The sequence below is a fragment of the Delphinus delphis genome, chromosome 9 (genome assembly GCF_949987515.2).
Source record: "Delphinus delphis chromosome 9, mDelDel1.2, whole genome shotgun sequence".
Classification (NCBI taxonomy): domain Eukaryota; kingdom Metazoa; phylum Chordata; class Mammalia; order Artiodactyla; family Delphinidae; genus Delphinus; species Delphinus delphis.
The window spans coordinates 100201367-100226047 of NC_082691.1; the positions used below are offsets into that span (position 1 = coordinate 100201367).

At 44.7% G+C, this 24681-nt stretch overlaps 1 protein-coding gene across 3 annotated transcripts; it reads left to right on the top strand.

The window, feature by feature from the left end:
• The first annotated feature begins 5321 nt into the window (after positions 1–5321).
• ZNF212 (zinc finger protein 212) lies at positions 5322–23820 on the top strand. 3 transcript variants are annotated; one of them, XR_009520697.1, is made up of 7 exons: positions 5322–5430; positions 16728–17117; positions 17250–17376; positions 18587–18676; positions 19479–21751; positions 22777–23015; positions 23101–23820. XR_009520697.1 is itself a non-coding variant. In XM_060021068.1 (5 exons), the coding sequence occupies exons 1-5, from the start codon at positions 5407–5409 to the stop codon at positions 20345–20347; spliced, it is 1500 nt and encodes a 499-aa protein (XP_059877051.1). In that variant the 5' UTR covers positions 5322–5406; the 3' UTR covers positions 20348–23820. The 3 variants fall into 3 exon arrangements, 1 of the variants encoding a protein (XP_059877051.1); XR_009520695.1 differs by having other exon boundaries at positions 19479–23015; XM_060021068.1 differs by having other exon boundaries at positions 19479–23820.
• Positions 23821–24681: the final 861 nt, after the last annotated feature.

Below are 24681 nucleotides of genomic sequence, written 5' to 3' on the forward strand. Positions count from 1 at the left end.
AAAACTCTTTCCTACCAGATTCCTGTTGAGAGGCATCCGCTGCTGAGAGCTTATATGTCCTTTAGACCTGGAGGAGCCGGGGCTTAAAGGATGCATTGAATGCAGCAGGGGAAGGAGGGAGAGGCAAAGTGGGATGAGGATGGAACATGTCGGGGAGGCAGGAACTGGGGCAGTAAGGCCGGAGACTGGCCTGGCTAGAGCCGGGGTGTATGAAGTTGTAGGTGATGTAGATGTAAGGTGAGTCGTGACCGGGCCACGGAGGGCCTTCAGTGCCAAGACTCTTCCACAGACGGGCTGCCAGTTAGCCTGCGATCCGCTGTGCCACAGACACCCTCATCCCCCCGCTTAGAACTCCTTAGAAACAGTGCATAGCTTCCTCAGAGAGGAAGTCTTGAGACGGCAGGTTCAAGCTAGATGCCACTGAAAATGAAGAGCCACAGGTGGACAAAGTTATCTCACCATCAAGGCTTTGGGCGCTATAACTGGCTCTCTGATCTCTGGTCCCGGAATATTGGGTGATGGCAGAGGGTAAAGGAAAAATGAGTAAACACACCAGGCGCAAGATGAACCAGCCTGTGTCCGTGTTTTACAGTGTTGGCCCATCGGTTTGTTACTGTTAGAAAAACATGTAACAGCATTTTATCATCCTGGGACCCTAATAGTTTGGGGGAGGCCATGGCCGTCATTCCATCCAACACTGACTCGCTAGGGAGCCGTCATGGAGGGACATCTCTAAAATGGTTATTCTTGAGAAGAGGGGCCCTGGATATAAGAATCTTACATCCCCCTACCCCGTCCAGCGAGGTTCCCGTAGGTCTATAAATCTAGTGAGATGCTGGCAGTGTGTGCTAAAGGCTGAGAACCTCTGCTCAAACCTCCTTAGACATATTTTAAACCCATATCATTCGTCAGCATTCTAATCGCTATAGGCTTACTATCTCCTATTATAAAAGAAGACTCCCATTTAAGAGTACGGGGAGGGACTTCCCTGGTGGCGCAGTGGTTAAGAATCCACCTGCCAATGCAGGGGACAGGGGGTCGAGCCTTGGTCCGGAAAAATCCCACCTGCCGCGGAGCAACTAAGCCCGTGCGCCACAACTACTGAGCCTCGGCTCTAGAGCCCGCGAGCCACAACTACTGAGCCTGCGTGCTCCTAGAGCCCGTGCTCCACAACAAGAGAAACCACTACAATGAGAAGCCCGCGCACCTCAACGAAGAGTAGACCCCGCTCGCCGCAACTAGAGAAAGCCCACGCGCAGCATCAAAGACCAAACACAGCCAAAATAAATAAATTTATTTAAAAAAAAATTTTTTTTAAATAGTCGGGAGAGAGCCTATATCCAGTCTTAGAAGCGGAAGCCAGCGTTGTTTACCCGGATTCCCCACACCTTCCGTCCCAATGGGATCGCTATCCTTTAATGGTAAAGGGGCTTGAGTCCCAGCACATAGTGTCAAAACCAGCAGCCCTGCCCCCCATCTCAAGGATCTGGGCGTGAGGAGAGGTTTGTTTCCCTTAGTTACTGCGCGCTTTCTGGATTCCCCAATTCACATATATCTTCCTTCACACTGCCGGTCTTGCCTGTCAGCTCTGCGTTAACCCAGACGGTGGAGCTCTGTGCCCTTCCTTTGCCTTTCCCAGGTAAGACACTTAACGCGTAGTAGACTTTTATAGTTTGAAGTTCATAGAGAGGGTCTCATCTCAGCCTAGCGCAGGACCTTGCCGACCTCTGATGAGTAGCTCCCCTTCCCCTTCTCCGGTCCCTCACTCCCCAGGGAAACCCCCCAATCCCAATTTACTCTGGAGAGCAATTTAGTTTTATCTTTGCCCACCTTCTGCCTTCCAAGCCCTGCCCAGGAGCCTATTTTCCCACGATTAAAATGGCCAATAAAACTCTTTTGCTAAACAAAACACTTTTCTCTCCCTAAAAGAAACTCTGCACTAGTTTTTTTTCTTTCTTTCTTTCTTTTTAAATCCTGTTTCTTGTTTGTTTGTTTGGGTTTTTTTGGCCGCGCTGTGTGGCGTGTGGGATCCTAGCTCGCAGACCAGGGATCGAACCCACGCCCCCTGCAGTGGAAGCGCCGAGTCTTAACCACTGGACCACCAGGAAATTCCCATCTGCACAAGTCTGGTACATTCAAAATGGGTAAAAGGATGTGCAGTAAAAAAATCTCCTTGTCACCCAGACACCCAGTTCCCCTACCTGAGGCTGACTGGCCAACCATGAAGAAAGGGGAAGTTTCTGGAAGGAACCTGGAATCATTCACAGACTCAAAGGAACATTTGAATAACCAATCCTGGACAGAGACAAAAATGTGTCATCTCTGCTCCTTTCTGTGTGTTGGGATCATTCTTTCAAATTAACTTACTCCCAAAAAAACGGGGAACAAGACTATTCCTGACACATCTACAGCTTCACCAGACAGAAAATTAACCTGTTCCCTCAGCTCCAGTAGAAGAATCCAAGGGAAGAGCTTAAGTCATATGCCCACCACTGGCTCAACTACTGTGGCCAGGAGGCTGGGGTGCTATGATCGGGCTGGCTTGAGTCAGATGGCTGCTTTTCAGTCATTGTGGCCAGGCTGGAATTGTCACAGCACAAGATGGCAGCATCTGTTTGAGTTACACGGCTAGAGCCCAGAAAGAGCCATCCCCAAAGGGAAGGAGGTATATATATGCCCAGAGGAAGGGAGAAGTGCTAGGCTGACAAGGTTAACAGGTACCTACTACATCCGTATATACAGTGGGGTTCGGGGGTCAGCTTGAGCCAAGGAGTGTTCATTCTGGGGTTCTCACTGACCCAGAAGCTGAGTGGAATATGCTCCCCAGGGGGTTATTGATGGGAGAGGAGCACAAAAGACATGGTCCCAGACATCTAGAGACTTGCAGGGTAGTAAGGGGAACAGACTAGAAAGGGTCTCAAAGCTGTGGTCTATAAACGTTCCTGAGTTAAAAAAAATGTTTGGGCATACATAAATGTACATAAATGTGTTAATATGTATGCTATAAATCATATGATAGAAAATTAAAGGGACGAGATAAATATTTTACAGCATTATTAAACTTTATATTATTTGTGATTCAAAGAATACTTTTTTCTGTCACTGAAAATGAGAGTTCGGGTAAGATGATGTCTAAGCTTGCTCTCAGCTCTGCATGTTACGTTCATAGTGTACAGATGTGGAGATGACAGGATACAAGTACTAAGAGTATATTTCCTTCATTCCTCTAATACCACTGCCACCAATGGGAATAACTGTGAACTGCATTTAAGTTTATTTAAAGGCATGTGTCAAGATCTGAGTGTCATTGGCAAAGGACAAGTGGGTGGCATCTAAGAGATGCAACAAGGTGACATTTATCTTGGTGAATTCATTGCAGTTCAAGGCTTGGACCTTGCCAAAGCTAAACCAAACCCAAATGAGAAATTGCTTGTTACCGAGCCCTTGCTCTGTGTTAGGCATTCAGCTGCACAAGCACCTTACTTCCATCTGTTATCTTGCAATGAGTAATAGGGATCGGAAGTGCTTCTTGAGCTCCTAACCTGTGACAGGCACTGTTCTAAGCACTTGATTTGAACTAACTCATGTAATCTGCACAATAACTCTATGAGATACGTGCTACTATTATCCCTCACTAATAATGAGGTCATGGAGGTGCTGGTAAGTTCATGACTTGCCCAAGGTCCACATCTAGTAAGTGGCAGCGCTGGGCTAGGGACTCAGACGCTCTCACTCCTCATCCCACTTTCTAATCACTGCACCATCTCTGCAAGCCCGTGAGGCTGCAAACCAGCACCTGGTGCTACCTCCCTTGCACATTGGGAATTTGATCTAAATATTTCCCCAGAGTTCCAGGCAGGGATGCTAAATCATGCTGACTCTCAGAGACTGACAGATAAGGCAGAGAATCAGTTTAATAATTTCCAGGGGTGGTCTGGACATTTGCATCCGTCTGACCTGCATGTTGTCTCCCAGAAGCTACACGGGAACCTGCATCATCAGAAGTTTGCCTGGTGGACATAGAAACAGAATAGAGAGTGTGAGTTCTATAACTGAACCGTTTAATCCTTTGTCCTGATATGTCTGCCTCCACAATCATGATATTTTTCTTTTCTGTATCTGACAGTAAGTTTTTGTTGGCCTGAGACATATCTCCAAGGCTGACTAATTTTCTCAGCCTGTCCCATTTTTTCTTTAGGTGTATTAATGATTCAACCAATCCCCTGTCAGTCTGGTTGCCCTGGACATCATGCCTTCTCTTGGGGCTGACTTTTCCTATCCTTATCTTCTGATTCACCATTCAATCATCCAAAAATATTCATGAGCATTTCTGTGTGCAAGAAATGGAGGATAACAGTGGAGATATTTTAGTGAAACATAATTACGATGCAAACTAATGAAAAAAATGAGGCTATTTCAGATAGTGATAAATGCTATGAAAAATTTCGGGCAGGATAACAGGATTGAGTGTTGGGACGGAGGAGGGTGTTGCGCTGTAGACAGGGTGGACAGGGAATGTCTGTCGGAGGAGGTAAGGTCTGAACTGAGCCCTGCACACTAAGGAGCCAGTCACGTGAACATACTTTCCTGTTGATCTTAAGAGTTTAGCTCTCAGGGGAATTGCTTCATGCCTATCATTCGAAGTGGAAATTCATCGCCTGTCTCTATAGAGAAAATGTGGCACAAATTACATAATTACGTTGCATTAGTGTTGTGTGTTGCGTACTCAAATGGTAAGATAACCATGCTTTTCAATCCAAAACGCAGAATGCATGGTTTAACGTGTAGCGTGTGGGCTGGGTATGAAATCAGGGCTATCTTGGATTTTCCAAGGCATGATTACTATCATTGATAAGCTTCAGGGGGTTGGCCTGGGCACCTAACCCACTGCTGATATGAGAAGTGTATTTCTAGTTTCTAAAAAGTGAAATAACAGGTGTACTTTTGGAATAAAACTGCTTGCCATTTGGGACCGTATCTCTTTTCCCCAACCAGATTACACGTTCTTCCCTCAGAGCAAAGTCTGATTTTTATACTTTTTTGAATCCCTCAAAGCACCTACCAGAGTGCTGGGTACGTAGAAGACACAAAAAGGTCCATGGGTTTGCCTTAAATTCCGAACATGCACTTGACTGGGAAGCACCGAGTCCTTTTGTCCCTCTCGGGCTCGGAGTGCCGAGGTGCTGTTCACCCTCCTGCCGCATGGAGGCGCAAAGGGAATGCCGCGCGGTGAGGAGGAGCGGCTGGAGCCGGTATTGGCCCGGGAGGGCCGAACTCCCATAATGCACCTTGTATCAACACGGCGTTGGGGGCAGCTTCGAGGAGGTGCCGGGGGCGCCCAGCGGACCCGCACGCACCCCGAGGCGTATCAGGCGGGGCCCGGGTGTTGGGGGGCGACTGGCAGCCATGGCGGAGTCGGCGCCTGCTCGGGTAAGAGTCCTCCTGGCGCGGACCCGAGGGCGCGTTCGGGACGGCTGAGCCCCGGCCGGGGCGGGGCTTCGAGGTGCGGGGCTGGGCGGCCGTGGTCCGCAGCTGGCGTGGGTCAACGCCGACCTCTCCGCGCAACCCCAGAGTTCTGCCCTCCCCCTGTCGGTTTCCTCCGCGTCGGGCCACAGCCCCAGTGCCACGCGCCTTCGCCGAGAAACTTCTCGGAGGTTTGTTTCATGTTCTTGGATTTGCTACCGTCCCTACACGTTTTCGTCCCGCCCTAAGAGAGCCCGTTTCCAGGCTGGCGAGGGGGCGCGGATTGGAAACCTTGGGTCCCCGTCACTGCCAGTGAACTTGCCCGGTGCTTCGGGGACCCCAGGACTCTGCCTCTCTGCGACCAGCTCGTTCTCGGGCTGATGGGTTTCCCTCGTTTCTTCTGCCGTGCTCTCCTGCTACAGACTCTGCCCTGGGTTGCAGCCGCAGGTTGAAGTCAGGCTGGGCTTCCTCTCCTTGGGACAGGTGTTATCTCACTGTGTAGTTGTTGGCTTTTGTCTGTGAAGCTGTCGATCTCTTTCCCTCTCCCCCTTCCCCAGATGTCCCCATTCAGGGAATGGCAAGACGTGGAGCTTGGGCACGGTGTCGGGAAACTAGGTATCAGCCGTAACTCAGCTCTCAGCTATCCACTTTAGTGATTTTAGGCAACTTTGTTCACTTGAAGCCTCCTTTTCCTTAGCTGTAAGTTGAGAGTGTTGGACTAGTTACTAGACGATCTCTAAGGTTTCTGGCAGCTCTGACACTCTCATATTATTACAAAGTGGTGGTTATTTTAATGATACAGGATGATTTGTTATAGGAAGGGTAGATGGAGTTTAGTTGGTTTTTAGTGCAGCATTTCTCGATCTAGAAACACTTTCAAAATCGTGTGAGACCTTTGTGAGGATAGAGGGCTAAGGAGATCCTGTAGTGAAAACTTGACCATGAGCTGGGTGCATTGTATTTGGTTCTTGTAGGAAGTGGGTAAGAACTAAGAGGGGAAGGATTGGAAGACTTAAAGAACACAGTGTTTGCTTTCAACAAATTATGGAAACAAGACACAGATGTTCATGATAATCACAATATTTACCTCGTTTTGATTCCTTTAAGTTAAGGTGATCCAGTCAAAGACTTGCCTTTTCCCCAAGATCAAATTGTAGTACTAAAGTCGGGCAGGAGGACAAGTTACTAATTTCCAGAGTACTTCTTGACTGGTCAGCGCCGTTACCTACATGTCTACAACAGACCTGGTTAAAAAGAAGTCTTGGGTTTCCCAGGTGCCGCAGTGGTTGAGGGTTCGCCTGCCGATGCAGCAGACGTGGGTTCGTGCCCCGGTCTGGGAAGATCCCATATGCCGCGGAGCGGCTGGGCCCGTGAGCCATGGCCAATGAGCCTGTGCATCCGGAGCCTGTGCTCCGCAACGGGAGAGGCCACAACAGTGAGAAGCCTGCGTACCGCAAAAAAAAAAAAAAAAAAAAGAAGAAGTCTTAAAGATCCTCCAAAATCCCCAACTATCCTTTAAGTAATTTATGGATCTGTCATTACAGAACGTATTTAAATTGTCCTTGAGCATATTTCTTTTATCATCTTGAGATGAAGATTCTGTACCTTTTATTTGACAGTATGGCCAAGTGGGTGCCCTGATGAAAACAACTAAAAATGCTGAGGGGGAAAAACAAATATATTTGAAATGTAGCTAGTAAAGAATACGTGGAGGGGTTTCCCTGGTGGCGCAGTGGTTAAGAATCCGCCTGCCAATGCGGGGGACCCGGGTTCAATACCTGGTCTGGGAAGATCCCACATGCCAGGGAGCAACTAAGCCTGTGCACCACAACTACTGAGCCTGCGTTCTAGAGCCTGCATGCCACAGCTACTGAGCCCAAGTGACGCAACTACTGAGGCCCATGTACCTGGAGCCTGTGTCTGCAACAGGAGAAGCCACTGCAATGAGAAGCCCGTGCACCGCAATGCAGAGTAGCCCCCGCTCACTGCAACTAGAGAAAGCCTACACGCAGCAACGAAGACCAACACAGCCAAAAATAAATAAATAAAATAAATTAAAAAAAATAAAGAATACGTGGAGCCCAAAGACTAAGTGGAAAATGGAGTGCTTAAGAGGTAAGCAGAGTTCTGAAGCCAACTTTGAGGGCATTGGCTGAACATTCATCTGTAGTGTTTATGACCTCAAGGGGCCTGGAAAATAGAAGACAAAACTCAGAGCCTACGGTGGGGAGTCTAAGACGCCTCCTACTCCAGTCTCATAAAACTGAGACTTCAAAGGGCAACGTTCAGTGTGAACTGGAAGTAAGCTCTTACCCCCAAGGAGTGATTGCAAAGAAAATCATGTCAAACCTTGGTGCTGGGAGATGGGTGCAAGGTGCCCCTTGAAAATTCATGTTGACTCTCAAGTGGGTTTATTGCCTGAATTCACACGACCTTGGTGTCTGGGAAACCTTAAGCCAAGAATTTAGTTTAAAGTAGAGCCTCCAGCCGTCTATAAGAAATAAACACAGATCTTCTCCAGAGGAGTCTACACTTAACTCAGACTTCAGATAATTCTCAGATAAAATGCCAAGAAAAATGAATTCACAATAAAAAGTTATCCAAAAAGCGATGAAAAGCTATGAGAAAAAGCCAGTAAAATTAATGGGCAACAAAATTAGACCTTCAGAGATTTCAGATATTGCAATTCCAGAAGAAAAACATATTGGAATTCCAGTAGGAAACACACACACGCGCGCGCGCACACACACACACATGCACACACACAATCTGCACTGGAGGACATATTTGATGAATATCTAGTGGCTGAGGATATTGTAGGACTGATGCAAATACTAATACTTAGAAGTCCCGTAGATCCCAATCAGGATAAACATAAAGAAATCTCTACCTAGACACGTAATAGTGAAAGTACAGAATACAAGGCAGAGAGAATTCTTAAAAGCAGCCAAACAAAAAAGATTAACTTCAAATGAACCATTGTAAGGCTGATGAGGTTCAGCTTCTCAGCAACAGTGGAAGCCAGCCAACAGTAGAATGGTTTCATCAAAGGGCTAAAAGAAAATAACTATGTAATCCCATATTTTAAAACTGTGCAAAAGTACCTTTCAAAAAAAAAAGGTAAAATAAAATATTTTCAGACAAATTAAAACTGACAATTTGTTACCAATATACTCTTTTTTTTCATTTTAACATCTTTATTGGAGTATAATTGCTTTACAATGGTATGTTAGTTTCAGCTTCACAACAAAATGAATCAGTTATATATATACATATGTTCCCATATCTCTTCCCGCTTGCGTCTCCCTCACCAATATACTCTTATTAAAGGAAGTTCTAAAGGATATACTTCAGGTACAAGGAAAATTATCTTAAGTGGAAAGTGAAAGTGTAAGAAAGTATGATGATCCATTAAAATGGGTAAATCTAAACAACTATTGACTGAATAAAACAGTAATAATCTCTTGTGGGTTAAAACCAAAGGCAGAATTAAAATACATGGCAGCATTGATGTAAACGTTAGGAAGAGATGATCAGAATTCAGATATTTAAAGGTCTTTGTAAGTAATTTCTAGGATGGTTGCTAAAAGACTAGAAATTGGCTGTATAACTTACAATTTAAAAGGGGGGATAATAGAATAAGAAAAAATTATCTAAAAGAAGGCAAGAAAGAAGATGGGATAAATAGCACAAAAAAGGTAAAAATAAATAAAAATAGGTCAACAATTACAGTAAATGTAAATGGACTAAATGTTCTAGTTAAAAGGCAAAGATTGATAGGATTGGTTAAAGTTCAGCAAATGGCTTATAAGAGATACAACTGAAAGATAAAGCTATAGAAATGGTTGAATATAACAGGATGTGAAAACATGTATCAGGCTAATACTAATCAAAAGAAAAATGGCTTAACTGTATTAATATTGCTAGAGATAGACGGCTACTACTACTTTTATAATAGCAAAAGACTCAATTTACCAGGCTGATAGGACATTTCTAATCTTATGTGCACCTAATTATACTGTCTCAAAATATATAAAACAAAAATTGATAGAACTACAAGGAAAATCCATTATCATAGTAGAAATTTTAACACAACCTTAGTATTTTATCAAGCAGAGAAAAACTAGTAAGGGTGTAGTGCATTCAGCAGAACTTTCTGAGATGATGGAAATATTCTCTCTGTCCTGTTCAGTGTAGTAGCTACAAAGTACATGTGGCTATTTGAGCACTTGCAATGTGGCTCAATAGCTGAGGAACTGAATTTTTAATTTAATTTTAATTAATTTAAATTTAAGCATCCACATGTTTCTAGTGGCTGTTATATTGGACAGCACAGATATAGAGGATAATACTAATTTTTTTATCCACATATCAATATATAATTTCAACGTTCAGAGAGATTAGTGAAAAAAGAGAGAAGGCAAAAATACCCCATTAGAAATGAAAGTGTGTTCTGGTGGCTGATGCTGACTGTAGACCAGGACCTTAGGTAGGGTTGTTGAACAGAACATCACCATCACCACCACCAACATCCCTCTCCATGTGGCTTGGGATTCTTCAGGCGATTCCAGCACCTACATGCCTATGATTTGCTCTGCTTGACATGGAGTGGGGCAGACACAAACTGTCCCTGACAAACCCTCAATTGCAGATTCGTGAACAAAATAGATGTTGTTGTCTTAAGCCACAAAATTTGGGATTATTTATGATATAGCAATTGATGATTGGAACAGATACCTATGGAATATATTTAAATACCAAAAGGTGTTAAAAAATACCTTACAAAAGGAGTATATACTGTGTGTGTGAATTGAGACATTTTATCCTAAAGATGTCACTTCTCAAATTTATCTATGGACTTGATGCAGTGCCAAACAAAATCTCTAAAGATATTTTTATGAAACCTTTCGAGCTTGTAAACTATCAACAGGCCAAAATTAGTCAAGATACTCCTGTAAAATAAGGAGGTGGGACTTGTATCAATAATTATCAAAAAGCTGTGGTCATTAAGATGGTAATTTTGGTAAAGCAGTAGAAAAATTGACCCATAGAACAGAACAGAGATGCCAGAAACAGACTGACTGCATGTATGAAAACTTGATTTATGACAGAGATAGCATTAAAAATTAGTGGGTAGGGCTTCCCTGGTGGCGCAGTGGTTGAGAGTCCGCCTGCCAATGCAGGGGACACGGGTTCGTGCCCCGGTCCGGGAAGATCCCACATGCCGCGGAGCAGCTGGGCCCGTGAACCATGGCTGCTGAGCCTGTGCGTCCTGAACCTGTGCTCCGCAGTGGGAGAGGCCACAACAGTGAGAGGCCTGCATACGGCAAAAAAAAAAAAAAAAAAAAAAAAAAAAAAATTAGTGGGTAAATGATGGATTTTTCATTATATAGTATTAGATCTATTTATTGACTTCCATATGAAAATCAAAGCTTGCACTGTACACAAATACTGTCTCAGTTCTAGTTGAGATAAATGCTTAAATGTGAAAGTCAAAACTATCAAGTGTTTAGAAGACAGTATTGTGGGATATAGATTTTTTTTTTTACACCTGACACAAAAGTTCAAACCACAAAAGAATTAATGCTGATAAAACTCAACTACGTTAAAACTAAGGACTTTTAATCAAATGATAATAAAGAGAATTTTAAAATGAGGCACAAATAAGGGAAGTTATGTGTAACACATATGACTGATAAAGATTAGTATACAGAATTTACAGAGAAATTGTATGAGACAACCTCATAGATCCTATGAGAAGTCAGATAACCCAAAAGATAAATGGATTAAACATTTCAGTCAGAGGAAGTTTGAATGGCCAATAAACATAAAAAAGATGCTTATCCCTTGTTAAAAATCAAGGAAAATGCAGGTTAAAACCATGATGAGGTATCATTTCAGATCTACTAGAGGGATGCAAATTTTAGTTTGACAGTAACAAATGTTGATGAAGCTGTGGAACAGCCAGAATACTTACAGACTTCTGACAAGAATGAAATTGGTATGACTGCTTTGGAAAACATTTGACATTATCTGCTTAAGTTCAGGATGTGTATATACCCTATGAGCCAACAATTCCCCTCCTAGGACTATACCCTTGGGAAACTTGCCCATGTCCACTAGAAGCCAGACACAATTCTATTTATCATAGCACTGCTTGTAATGACAGAGATGGGGAAACATCAATAGTGGAATAGAAAAATAAACTGTGGTATAGTCACACGATGGAATATTATACAGCAATGAAAATGAATGAATTAAAGCCACCTGCAACAACAAGCTATTCCCAGGAGTTGTAGAAGAGTGACTTGTTCATATAAAATCCTAAAACATGCAAAATTTAAAGAATATATATTTTTTGGAAACAAACGTAAAAAAAAACAAACATGAAAAAGGGCAGTTAATAGTAAAAACCAAATTTGGGATAGTAGTTACTTCAGAGAGTTGCACAAAGGACTGTAAAGGTGATATATATAAAACACACACACACACACGCACACACACGCACACGCACACACACACGCACACACACGCACACGCACACACACGCACACACACACGCACACACACACACACGCACACACACACGCATACCTCATTGTATTGTGCTTTGCTTTATTGCACTTGGTAGATACTGTGTTTCTTACAAACTGAAGGTTTGTGGCAACTCTGTGTTGAGCAAGTCTGTCATCGACCATTTTTCCAACGTGTTTGCTCACTTTGTGTCTCTGTGTCACATTTCGGTAATTCTCAAAATATTTTGAACTTTTTCATTGTTTTTATATTTGTTATGGTGATCTGTGAACTTTGATGTTAATATTACAGAAAGAAGGCTCAGATGATGGTCAGCATTATTTACCTGAAAAAATTTAATTTTTTAATTAAGGTATATACTTTTTTTAGATGTAATGCCATTGCATTAGACTACAGAACAGTGTAAACATAACTTTTTCTATGTACTAGAAAACCAAAAAATTCATGTGACTTGCTTAATTGTGATACTTGCTTTAAGAACCCACAGTATTCTCCGAGGTATGCTGTGTGCATGTGTATATGTGTGTGTATATACATATATATTTAATTTTAATTAATTAATTTTTTAAACTGAGTGGTGGTTACATGGAGATTTGTTGTCACTACTTTATATATTTTATGTATTATGTAAATATTCTTTTTTAAACTATTCAGTAAGTCATGGTATCTCAGAAGTGACCTTAAATATCATCTAGTCCAACTTAAGCAAGTATCACTTTAGAGCGTTATTTAATTGTTCAGTGTTTTACTCAAGCAGATGGTAGGTGTCTAAACAACAGGGGCTGTGTCTTGTACTTAATGGGTTTCAGACCATGGCTGCAGGCCCAATGTATGATACATGATCTGACACTATGATACAATATGCAAGCAGGACTGTCCCAGAAAATCTAGAAATACAGTTAGTGTAAGTATACTTTTAAAAAATTTCTCACTACCTTCAGGAATTTTCTTATATATGGAACTTAAGAAAAAAATTATGGAGGAATACGTGTTTATTGAAAAAGTCAAACAAGCAATAGTTTATAATCAAAGATTAAAATTCCTCTCTCTCATATCCTGAGACTGACTCATGTTAGTATAGTTTGGTGAATACCTTCCCAAACCTTTCTGTGTGTGGAAACATATACACGTATCTTTTCTCTTCTTTAGGAAAATGAAGTCAGAATAAATATGTTTCCCTAAAAGTTGACAGCCTATCAATGTATGATGAACAGTCTTCCAAACCATACATATAGATCTAACTCATTCTTTTTAACAGTTGTATAACATCATCTTTGGTCGTGCCATGATTTATTTAACCATCCTCTTATTAATAGACATCTAGAGGGAGTTCCCTTGTGGTCCAGTGGTTAGGACTTGGTGCTTTCACTGCCATGGCCCGAGTTTAATCCCTGGTTGGGGAGCTAAGGTACCGCAAGCCACGCGGTGTGGCCAAAAAAAATATTAGACATCTAGATTATTTCCAAGTTTTGGCTATTCCAGAGAATGTTGCCAGTAATCATCTTTGTATGTATGTCACTAAACAGTAATGCCATTTATTTTTGAAGATTCCCATAGCGGTACTACTAGGTGAAAGGGTTTTTAATGACTTCCTGGATATTTTCTTTCCTCAAAGTTTGTAGTATTTTTCATTCCTTCCAGGAGTGTTATGGAAGTGCCAGTTTTACCACGTCATAGTCAGCTCTGAATGTTGTTCCTGCCCCTTTCTTTCACATTTCTCAACCTCGTGGGTGAAAAGTGGTTTCACTTGGTTGTATGTGCATTCCTGACTGCTAATGTGGCTGTCTTTTCATTGGCTTATTGACCACCTGCATTTCCACTTTCGCAAATTATTTATAGTTGCAGTTTTATCTTTGGGTTGTTTATCTTTCCTTTGCGCTTCATATCCTGTTTACAGATATTCTCTCCCAGTTTGTTTTTAGACTTTGTTTATGGTATCTTTTATAATAGCTAATATTTTCTCCTTAACGTTCTGAGTGTTGCTTACTGAGATATAATTTACATACAGTAAAATTTACTCCTTCGGCATAACTGTAGTTAAGTGAGTTTTGAAAAACGTGTAGCCATCATATTACCAAGTTATAGAATATTGTCATCATCCCAGAAATTACCCCTAAGTAATTAATTTCCCCCAATCCCCGCCTCTGGCAACCACTGATCTCTGTTTTGTGTCTATAGTTTTCCCTTTTCCTCAGTGTCACGTAAATGGAATACAGTATGTAGCATTTTGTGTCTGGCTTCTTTCACGTAGCCTAGTGATTTTGGTATTTACCCATGTTGTTACAAGTCTCAATAATTTGTTCCTTTTCATTGCTGAGGAGTATTCTGATATACGATATGTCTTTCCTAGGGCTGCTGTAAAAAAATCCCACCAACTAGGTGGCTTAACCACAAAATTTATTGTCTCACAGTTGCAGAGGCTAGAAGTCTGCAATCAGGGTGTCCACCGGGTTGGTTCCTTATGAGGACTGTGAGGGAGAGTCTGTTCCATGCCTCTCCCCCAGCTTCTGGTGGTGCCAGGTGTTTCCTTGGCTTGTTGCCGCATAACTCCAACCTCTGCCTCCACTTTCACGTGGTTGTCTTCTCCTTGTATGTGCCTTCACATTGTCTCTTCTCTCTCTGTGTGTTTGTCTCTGTCCGTATTCCTCCTTCTTTACTAGGACACCAGTCACATTGGATTAGAGCCCACTGTCATGACCTCATTTTAACCTGATTACTCGGTAAAGACTATCTCCAAGTAAAATCACATTGTGAGGTACTAGGGGTTAGGACGTCCACATACCTTTTTGGGGAGACACAATTGAACCCATAACATACGAATGGACACAGTTTGTTTGTTTATCCATTCACCAGTTGATGGACATTCAAATTGTTTCTGTCATGATAGATAATTTAAAACAAAAGAAAAGAGGAACCTTGGCTTGCCTGCTCTTTTTAGCCTTTGACTGTGTGGAAGAGGAGAGATGTTATTTCTCTGCTCAGATCCCAACCCACCTTCCTGTTTGGAAAAAGTGCTAGAAAGCAACACAGTGCTGGCCACAGAAAGGAAAGAGGAGATTCCAAAAAACTAGAGACTTAGAGACTTAAAGTTAAAAGCAGAACATGTGATGAAATGAATTTACCCAGTAATCTAAGTTTTTTGTTTCATTTGTATTTTTCTTTTACATTAAACTTTTCTTTAAATCTTTTTTAAGGGGGATATTTAAGCTTTTGACTGTATGCTCAATAATGAACTGAGTTGGTTAACTGGAGTAGGTCATGGCCAAACTTAAGAGTTCAGTTCTGTGCCGGTTGGTTTCATCTTGTCCCCTCTTTCTCCAGACCATAAGCTCTGGCCCTAGCAGTTCTTTCAAAGATATTTCCTTTCAGTGCCTTGTTCTCAGTGTCCTCATTATGGTTAGAGAAGCAGCCTTGAATCAAGTGTATGCTGTTACACTTGAGAATATGAAGTTTCAGGGGTTTAGGACTGAAATGAACATGCAGTGAGACAGTGAGGGCAAGAGGCAGTTCAGGAAGACTTCCCAGGTGTTGGTTTTAGTAATTTTGAGGTTCAGCCACAGTGATTTTTCTACTATCTGGGACAGACCATAAAAATGTGAAGTCTAAGGACAATGTCCGAGGACTTAGTCAAGTCATTTAAGTAAATGTTTATGAAGGATTTAGTAGGTGTTTTCACTATACTAGTTGCTAGGGTGCAAAGATGAATGAGGTGAGTCTTGTAGGTCCTGCTAAGGAATTTTGTCTTGATTGTGGGGAGCCACTGAAAGGTTTTTAGCAGGGCTGACGTGATCAGCTACAAATCAAGAAGGAATGTGAAGTTGAGTGTGGATGTAAGTTACATCATTTATCATAGCAAAGTGTTAGAAATAGTCCAAAATATCAAGTAGAAAGAAATGGGCTTAAAAACTGAATACTGATGCAGGGAAGTCTTACGGAATATGCTGACAGTGAAACACAGGTAACAAAACATGTACAATATGATTGCAGTTTTGTTGAAAAAGAAATAAGTTAAAAGATGAAAAAAACTTATAGGAAATACACCAAAATTCCAAGCTTATTTCTGGACGGTGGTATTTTACATACATTTTTCTTCCTTTCTTCTTTTCAGCGTTTTCTTGTTACAGGATAGATGTATAGTTTGCAGTATCAGAATGTAAAAGCACCTGCTTTTTATTTTTATATGTTTTTCATGCTTTTATTAGTTTACTGCGTGGTATATGCCTCTTAATCTTTTTTTTTTAAATAAATTTATTTATTTATTTTTGGCTGTGTTGGGTCTTCGTTGCTGTGCGCGGCCTTTCTCTAGTTGCAGTGATCGGGACTACTCTTTGTTGCGGTGCGTGGGCTTCTTATCGTCGTGGCTTCTCTTGTTGTGGAGCACGGGCTCTAGGCGCGCAGGCTTCAGTAGCTGTGGCACACGGGCTCAGTAGTTGTAGCTTGCGGGCTCTAGAGCGCAGGCTCAGTAGTTGTGGCACATGGGCTTAGTTGCTCCGTGGCATGTGAGATCTTCCCCGGGCCAGGGCTCGAACCTGTGTCCCCTGCATTGGCAGGCGGATTCTTAACCACTGCACCACCAGGGAAGCCCCGCACATGCTTTTTAAATTGAAAAGAAAGAAAAGAAGTAGAAACTAGGTGCTGTAAGCGCTCCTGGACCCACTGGACCCATTGTGTTTTTTCACCTGTTGTTTGGAAGTGACACTGACTGCCTGACGCCGTATCTGGTTCTTCAGCACAGGAGGAAGCGCCGCTCCACCCCTTTGACTTCCTCCACGCTGCCCCCACAAGCACCAGAGGAAAGCTCCTATTTGCAGACCACAGATATCTCACTCTGGACAGTGGTGGCCGCTATTCAAGCTGTGGAGAAGAAGATGGAGTCCCAGGCTGCCCGGCTGCAGAGCCTGGAGGGCCGGACGGGGACGGCTGAGAAGAAGCTGGCCGACTGCGAGAAGACGGCCGTGGAGTTGGGGAACCAGCTGGAGGGCAAGTGGGCGGTGCTGGGGACCCTGCTGCAGGAGTACGGGCTGCTGCAGAGGCGGCTGGAGAACGTGGAGAACCTGCTGAGGAACAGGAACTTCTGGGTCCTGCGGCTGCCCCCGGGCAGCAAGGGCGAGGCCCCCAAGGTAAGCCTTGAGGGTTGAGAGTCAGACCAGAGGGGGTGGGCCCAGCCCTTTGTTAGTGAAGATTCTCAGTGGCTGGCTTTTCCTTTGTGGCTTTGGTAGGAGACACTCACTATGTGACATTTGTGATTTCAGGTGTCCAGGTCACTTGAAAATGATGGAGTCTGTTTTTCAGAGCAGGAGTGGGAGAACCTGGAGGGCTGGCAGAAGGAACTGTACACAAATGCGATGAAAAGCAGCTATGAGACTCTGGTCTCTCTAAGTAAGTAGCAGAGTTTTCTCCCTAGAATTTGCTCTCAGGCATCCTACAATTCTTGGCCAAGTAGCTTGTGACCCAGGCTGCATCTGTGATTCTAGTGGGCTGTGGATCCTCTCTTGGCCTCAGCCAGGTTGAGAAATGGGAGTCTCCAGGCCCTCAATTTATGAAGACTTTCGGAAAGGTCTTGGTGTTGTGCGTTTTGTATTTCTTCCCTGTGCTCATGTAGTCGGTTCACCGCTGTGGCCTGTCCCGTTGCGGAGCACAGGCTCCGGACGCACAGGCTCAGTGGCCATGGCTCACGGGCCCAGCCGCTCCGCGGCACGTGGGATCTTCCCGGACCGGGGCACGAACCCGTGTCCCCTGCAGCGGCAGGCGGACTCTCAACCACTGCGCCACCAGGGAAGCCCCCAGTCAGTTCTTGATAATATTTACTAATAGATAAGATGTCATCATGTGCCTTAGGGTTCCTCATGCTGCATTTAATACTTAGGACTGCTTGACAGGAAATCCTTTGTTGCCTGGGATGGGCAGACAGCATGGGCTCACCAAACACTGCTTCTTGGCGTTTACCTGGAATTACAGATGGTCCTTGTGGTCCCAGTGTTCATTTTGTGTTGATGAGAAGTGCCGATTGATAGATGTACATCTTTATATGTAAAATGTAGGCTATTACGTAATAAATGCATTTTGTTTGGTTGACAAAATCTTTTAGCACCTAGGTCCGTGGAGCCTTGTCAAGAAGGCCAGCGTGCCTGGAGCGAAGCGGAGGGGGAGGGGAGTAGCAAATAGGTCAGAGATGGGACTGTGTGACCTCGACTGGCTCACGTGTTCTGCTAGTGGCTGTTTCCTTGTCTGTCATAGTGGGGGATAGCGGTGCTGACCTTACCTTGCAGTGCTGTAGCCCAGATGAAGTTAGATACCCGGAGAGGAGCCCATGTCCGTGGGTGGCAATGGTGGTGTTGGAAGGAAAGCAGTGGGCTCTGAAGCCTGACCACCTGTGCCTCAAACGGCTGAGAAGGGGCATTGAAGGCAGCAGTTAGCTGAATGGATCACTCGAATTGGCCATAATTTTCTAATTGTCCCAAACTGCTAAGGGAAAGTGACTTTGAATCTTTTGAAGTTTTAATATCAGCTCCTTGACATTGGTCACCTTGTTCATCGGCAAATGACCAGTACTGTCTCCTGGGCTCACACTGTGCCGTTTCCAACCCAGAGGTGCTCGGCCAGCCAGAAGGAGAAGCGGAGTTGGGTACAGAGATGCTGGGTGACTTGGAGGAGGAAGACGCTCGTGGTGTCCACCCAGGTGAGTGGCTCCAGAACACTCCACCCAGGCCCGCTCCCTGCAGCCTGTAGCGAGCTGCCGCACTGCTAAACGGCCGGACACTGATTGTTAGTAACCTCACCCGGCATTTAGTTGTTCTAAAGTCCTTCATGATTATCATCAGCTCACCTATTATATGTGTATCTTACCTCCTTAACTGCTGTGTGGAGTCCCTAAGGTTCACGGCCGTGTCACACTTCTCTATGCCCTGCAGACAGTGTAGAGTGTCTAACAGGCCTTAGTCAAAACCCACTGGAGATTGAGAATAGGGTTGGTCAGATCTTCAGGAGTGAAGCTAACTGGGTAAGGGGCAGGAGAAACCGTTGTAAACCAGGTAATTTGGGGAGAATATGCAGGAAGAACAGAGCTGGATACGTGAATTTTTAAGCTATAGGTTCGGTTGTTTGGTTTTTTTTCAATTATTCACATGTATTATTTTAACACTCTGTAACACTTAAATTAGCTTAGGTGTTACCTATGTATACTTTACCATTTTCCACAGAGTTGAATACAAATTTGTGGACAAGCTTAGAGGATTTATAACACTGTTCTGTAAGAATAACATATTCGGATTTCTGATCAGTATGTCTCTACCTGAGTATAGGTTACTTTTTCAGGTCTTGCAGCCCAGTCTGTCTCATCCTCTTCCAAATTATCCTGATTCCCTTGATCCTGGGGTACTTTGATTTGAGCCCTTCTGAAATTCACAGATGTTTGTTCAGCTCTGAAAAAACCAAAGGTGCTAGAATGTGATCTTTTTTGTGGCTCTTCTTTGTCTTGGCAGCGGAAGGGGTTATGATCAAGCAGGAGATACAGTACAGGCAGGACGGCTCTGCGGAACTTCCTGGAGAGTTCTCGGGCATTGCCGAAGAGCACGCTTTCCTGAGCCCGGAGCAGCCTGAGCTCTGGGATGGTCAAGGACGTTCTGTCCTCTTGGAATCAGGTCCCGGGGACACTAATCCAGAGGAGCCCATTGAGGGCAGTAGAGACCCTGGCAGTGGCAGAACTCTGGGCTGCCCCCCGAAGCAGAAGTCTAACAGGCAGCTGCAGCTGGGTCAGCAGCGTGGGCAGGGCCTGAAGCTGAAAAGGGACACTGCTGGCCCCTACGAATGTTCCGAGTGCGAGGCCATCTTCCGCTGTAAGCAGCAGCTGGCCGCACATCTGCGGACCCACTCAGGATGGGAGCCTTACACGGCCTCGGAGCCAGAGGAGAGCCTTCGGCCCCGGCCCCGGCCCCAGCTTAAGCCCCAGCCCCGGAAGGCAAAGCTGCACCAGTGTGATGTGTGCACAAGGAGCTTCAGCTGCAGGGTGAGCCTGCTGACCCACCAGCGCTGCCACCTGCAGGAGGGGCCCGGTGCCGGCCGCCGGGTCCAGGAGCGGTTCTCACCCAACAGCCTGGTCGCCCTGCCCGGCCACATCCCTTGGAGGAAAAGCCGGAGCGCCCTCATCTGTGGTTACTGCGGCAAGAGCTTCAGCCACCCGTCCGACCTGGTGCGGCACCAGCGCATCCACACGGGCGAGCGGCCCTACAGCTGCCCTGAGTGTGAGAAGAGCTTTGTCCAGAAGCAGCACCTCCTGCAGCACCAGAAGATCCACCAGCGGGAGCGGGGTGGGCCAGCCCTGGAGCCCGGAAGGCCCAACGGCCTGCTTTAGGGGTGCCGGCCCCTCGCCCGACTGGGGGAGGCGGAGGGGGCTGGCACTGTCCCCCTGAAGAGACAGTGTAGCGTCAGGGACTGACTTCTTTCTGAGGGGAGTCACTTTGATTTGCTTTCCCTTGACCAGGCGCCAGGCCGAGCCCAAAGGCTGCCCTGAAAACCACGGAAGAGGAGGAGTCGGGGCCAGGCCTCTCCTGCTGTCTTCACCCTGCTGCCGAGTTTGCCATCTCTGTGGCACCGTCAAGTCTCTGCTTTTCCCATCCGAGTTGATAGTCGTGGGCTGGGGTTGGCTCTCTGAGCCTGCAGGGCTGGTGGCCTGTTCCAGGGCCCGTCCCGGCATTCAGGTCTTCCCGAGGGTTGAGTCGGGCCAAAGGAGCGAGCAGACACGTGGAAGCCCTCTAGCTGCTCTTCTTTTGTCATCTCCTTGTTAATAACAAGTAGAAGAAATAATTTAAATGAACTGCTTACCGTGCTCTGAAGACCCTTTTTTTTTTGGAGTTAGATTTTAGTTGGTTAAAAAAAAAGTCTGACAATTTTTAGATTTCCAGAGTTGTAGAAGTTGTTCCTAACATGGGGACTGGGCCTGCCCTCTGGGAGGGGATCACTTATGGGGCTCTTTTAGCCCACCCACATTTAGTCAGGGCCGTAGTGCTGGGCTCCCTCTTGTGCGGGTGCTTGGCACTCCGGAATAGGGCTACCTGACCGAGAGGAGGAGAGTAGTAGGGTTAGACCCCAGAACCCCTGCTGGGAATGAAGGGTCCTGTAAAGGAGCTGAGATACGGTCCTGCTTCTCTGAGTTTGGGTTTCTCTCTGCTCTTCCATCCCATCCTTGCTGCGGTTCTGCAGCCTCCCAGCATAGAAGACTACTTTTTACTTAAGGTTGTTCAGCTTATACCAGTGGTTACTTGAGTTGGTTTTTATTATACCAGTTGTTTCTTGAGGTTGTTCAGATCACACACTTTCCACAGTAGCTCTGGGATTGACTATTCCTGAAATGGTGGAAAAAAAGCACACAGATGCCCATCTCTCAGGAGTGTTGAATGCCTGCCCCACTGTTGTTTGGGGAGATGAGAGTGGGCTCCTGGGTCCTATGTGAATGTCCCGTTTGATGTTTGCAGTTGCCTAGAATAAAACTTAACTACTAGCCAAAAAAAAAAAAAAACCCACAAAACTCCTGTTTGATGTTTTTCTCCATTTGTCAAGAATACCCTCCTGGGGCCAAGATGGAGGCGGTGCCTGACCTGGAGCAGTGCCAGAGGCCTGATGGCATAGCCTGACCTGCATCCTTCCTTAAACCTAGGGAGATGAGAAGAGGCGTGTATGGGAATACTCACCAACACCTGTGGTGGTCGAGGGCTGCAGGCAGTCTGAGCATCTGAACGTTGGGAGGTAGAGAGGGCAGGTGAGACACGGTGGGTGCACCAGGAGTCCTGGGGAGCACTTAGGGGTATTGGCTTAGCTACACATGTGGCCGTGTGGGTCCATCTTAAACATGGTGCTGAGTGGCGAATGTAACAAGTTGAATGAGATCTATAACACAATACCATTTCTGTAAATTAAAAACATGTACACAAAACAAATCACTTTGTAAGAACACATAGAAGCGAAAAGTTACGTACAGGCATTATGGTTGCCCATGGGAGGAATGAGTGGGATATGGGGTTGAGAAGAAACTAAATAAATAGATAAAAATGAGTTTGGTCGCTGTAAGGTAAGGGATTATCTTGGTGTAGAAACGGAATGTGGAGGGAAGCTGTCGTAGGGCAGCGCCGTGAGAGGTGCTCAGCTTCATTGTATGGAGGAAAACGTCTGGAGCGTCTCTCCTAAATCCCTTCTCCAGTCTCCTGCCTGCGGGTTTTTGCATTAGAGATACCCCCTATCCCATCCTTGACTATTCTTACCTCCCAGTGAGTGCTTTAATGTGACCAGCCTTTGCCTCGCATCATGGGGAGAAAAAGTACAAGATAGGCTCCTATTTCTCCAGCAAAGTTAGGTGGTTCTTGAGGCAGGGAAATGATTGTCTTAATCCGTCAGACTAGTGTGATAATGGCTAATGTTTACTGAGCACTCATGTGCTAGTCACTGTTCTAAGTTCTTCACATAAAAGTGAACTTAATCCTCACAAGACCCTATGTGGTGGGTACGATTATTACCCCATTTCCCACGTGAGATGCGGGAAGAGACCTAAAAGGTGATGCAGAAGCAGAGGTGGCTGTGAACCAGGCCATCTTGCTTCAGTGCTCACACACTCCACCACAGGCTCTGTTGCTTCTGGCTGACCACGATTAAGGACTTCGTGTCTGGGTTGGATTCTAAGTCCTTGTTACCCAAAGTGTGGTCTCTGCACCAGAAGCATTGGCACCCCCTGGGAGCTTGGTAGAAGGGCAGGCTCTGAGACTCACTGAATCAGAATCTGCATTTTAACAGGATCTCCAGGTCATGCTCTGCACACAGAATACACTGTTTTAAGTGATACAAAAAATCTTGGCCTGCTTCAACTGTCCTTCATTGAAAGTCTGCTCTGCTGGGTGATGAGAAGGAAACAGACTGTGCAACTGCCTGAAGGACAGGGATGATCAAGTTAGATTAAATCAGCATATAGTGAAGAGTGAAATGCCAAACATCAGAGACTCATCTGTCCAATCTTCTCCTTCCTATTCCACCAGGTAAGGGCCTAATCATCGCCCACCTACTTCTCACTCAGTAACCTAACTGGTCTCCTACCCTTAATCACGTCCTTTTTGCTACCAGGGTTATTGTCCTGGAACACAGATTGGACATGGGCTTTCCTCAAAGCCTTGCAGTGCACTGACGCTACTGATGAAGAGCAAGCTTTTAAGTGTAGATTCAAGACTTGGACAACCTAACCTGCTCTGGGTTTGTTCGCTTCTCACACTAAATTCTCTCTCCTGCTGCCACAGTGGGATTCCCGTCACTTAGTCAATAAGCTGTACTTTCCCACGACTGAATTCAGCTCAGGCTTTCCCTCTCCGGGGAATGCCCTTCTCTGTGAACCAAGTACTATTTATTTTTCACTACTCAGTTCGTAGGCCCCCTTTTGTGGAAGCTTCCCTTGTTCATTTCTTTTATTCAACAAATATATGTTGAGCACCTATTATTTAGGTACTGTTTTAAATACTTGGGGTATGTCAGTGTACAGAAAAACAGTCTTTGCCCTAGCTGAGTTTACATTCGATCAAAATACATTTCCTTTAAAAAAAATTATTTTTAATTGAAGTATAGTTGATGTACAACATGTAAGTTACAGGTGTCCAGTATAGTGATTCACAGTTTTTAAAGGTTATACTCCATTTATAGTTATAAAATACTGGCTATATTCCCTGTGCTGTACAGTATATCCTTGTAGCTTATTTTATGCCTAATAGTTTGTACCTCTCAATCCCCTACCCCTGTGCTGTCCCTGCCCCCTTCCCTGTCCCCATTGGTAACCACTAATTTGTTCTCTATATCTGTGAGTCTATTTCTTTTTTGTTATATTCACTGGTTTGTTGTATTTTTAGATTCCACATATAAGTGATATCATACAGTATTTGTCTTTCTCTGTCTGACTTATTTCACTTGCATAATACTCTCCACGTCCATCCATGTTGTTGCAAATGGCAAAATTCCATTCTTTTTTATGACCGAGTAGTATTCCATTGTATATATGTACCACATCTTTATCCATTCATCTGTTGATGGACGCTTAGGTTGCTTCCATATCTTGACAATTGTAAATAATACTGCTGTGAACAGTGGGGTGGAAATCTGTTCCCTTCCTGTACTGTACCTTTGCATACCTTAGATGTTGTTCACCCGTGAATATCTGAGTAGCCTCCATGTGCAGAGTCTACAGAGGGAGGGATAAAAGGTTAAATCAGATTTTGTTCTTGGGCTCACAGGCTGTCAAGGGACTTTAATAGAAGATAGAAAATGAAGCTAAAATTCTGTAAGAGAACAATTACATTCAAGTTGCAGGACATTGGGAAAGGCTTTATGAGAGATGACATTTGAGCTGGACCTTTAAGGATGAGATGACGGACATTCTAAAAAGGAGAGACATGACCAAACTAGACCTTATGGGGCATGTACCAATAAACACCAATTCATTCGACTTGTCTGGAGGGTGGGGTGGGAGGAGGGGAGTAGGGGGACGTGGTTGGAAAGAGAGGTTGGGGTCAGACTAAGGAGTTTGGATTGTATTGAGTTAGTAATGGGGAGCTGAGAGTTTTGAGTAAAAGGGTGACCTGAATCTAACTGCGATTTGGGACTATTAACCTAAGAAGAGGTACAGCATGCTTTTGTTGTTGCCGGGGTGGGGGATATGTTAGA

Bases quoted from the DNA above. Each gene is read 5' to 3' on its own strand.
- ZNF212 (XM_060021068.1), top strand. From the start codon at position 5,407: ATGGCGGAGTCGGCGCCTGCTCGG. The intron at 17,377-18,586 runs GTAAGTAGCAGA...TTTCCAACCCAG, and splicing joins TGAGACTCTGGTCTCTCTAA to AGGTGCTCGGCCAGCCAGAA. The intron at 18,677-19,478 runs GTGAGTGGCTCC...TTGTCTTGGCAG, and splicing joins CGCTCGTGGTGTCCACCCAG to CGGAAGGGGTTATGATCAAG.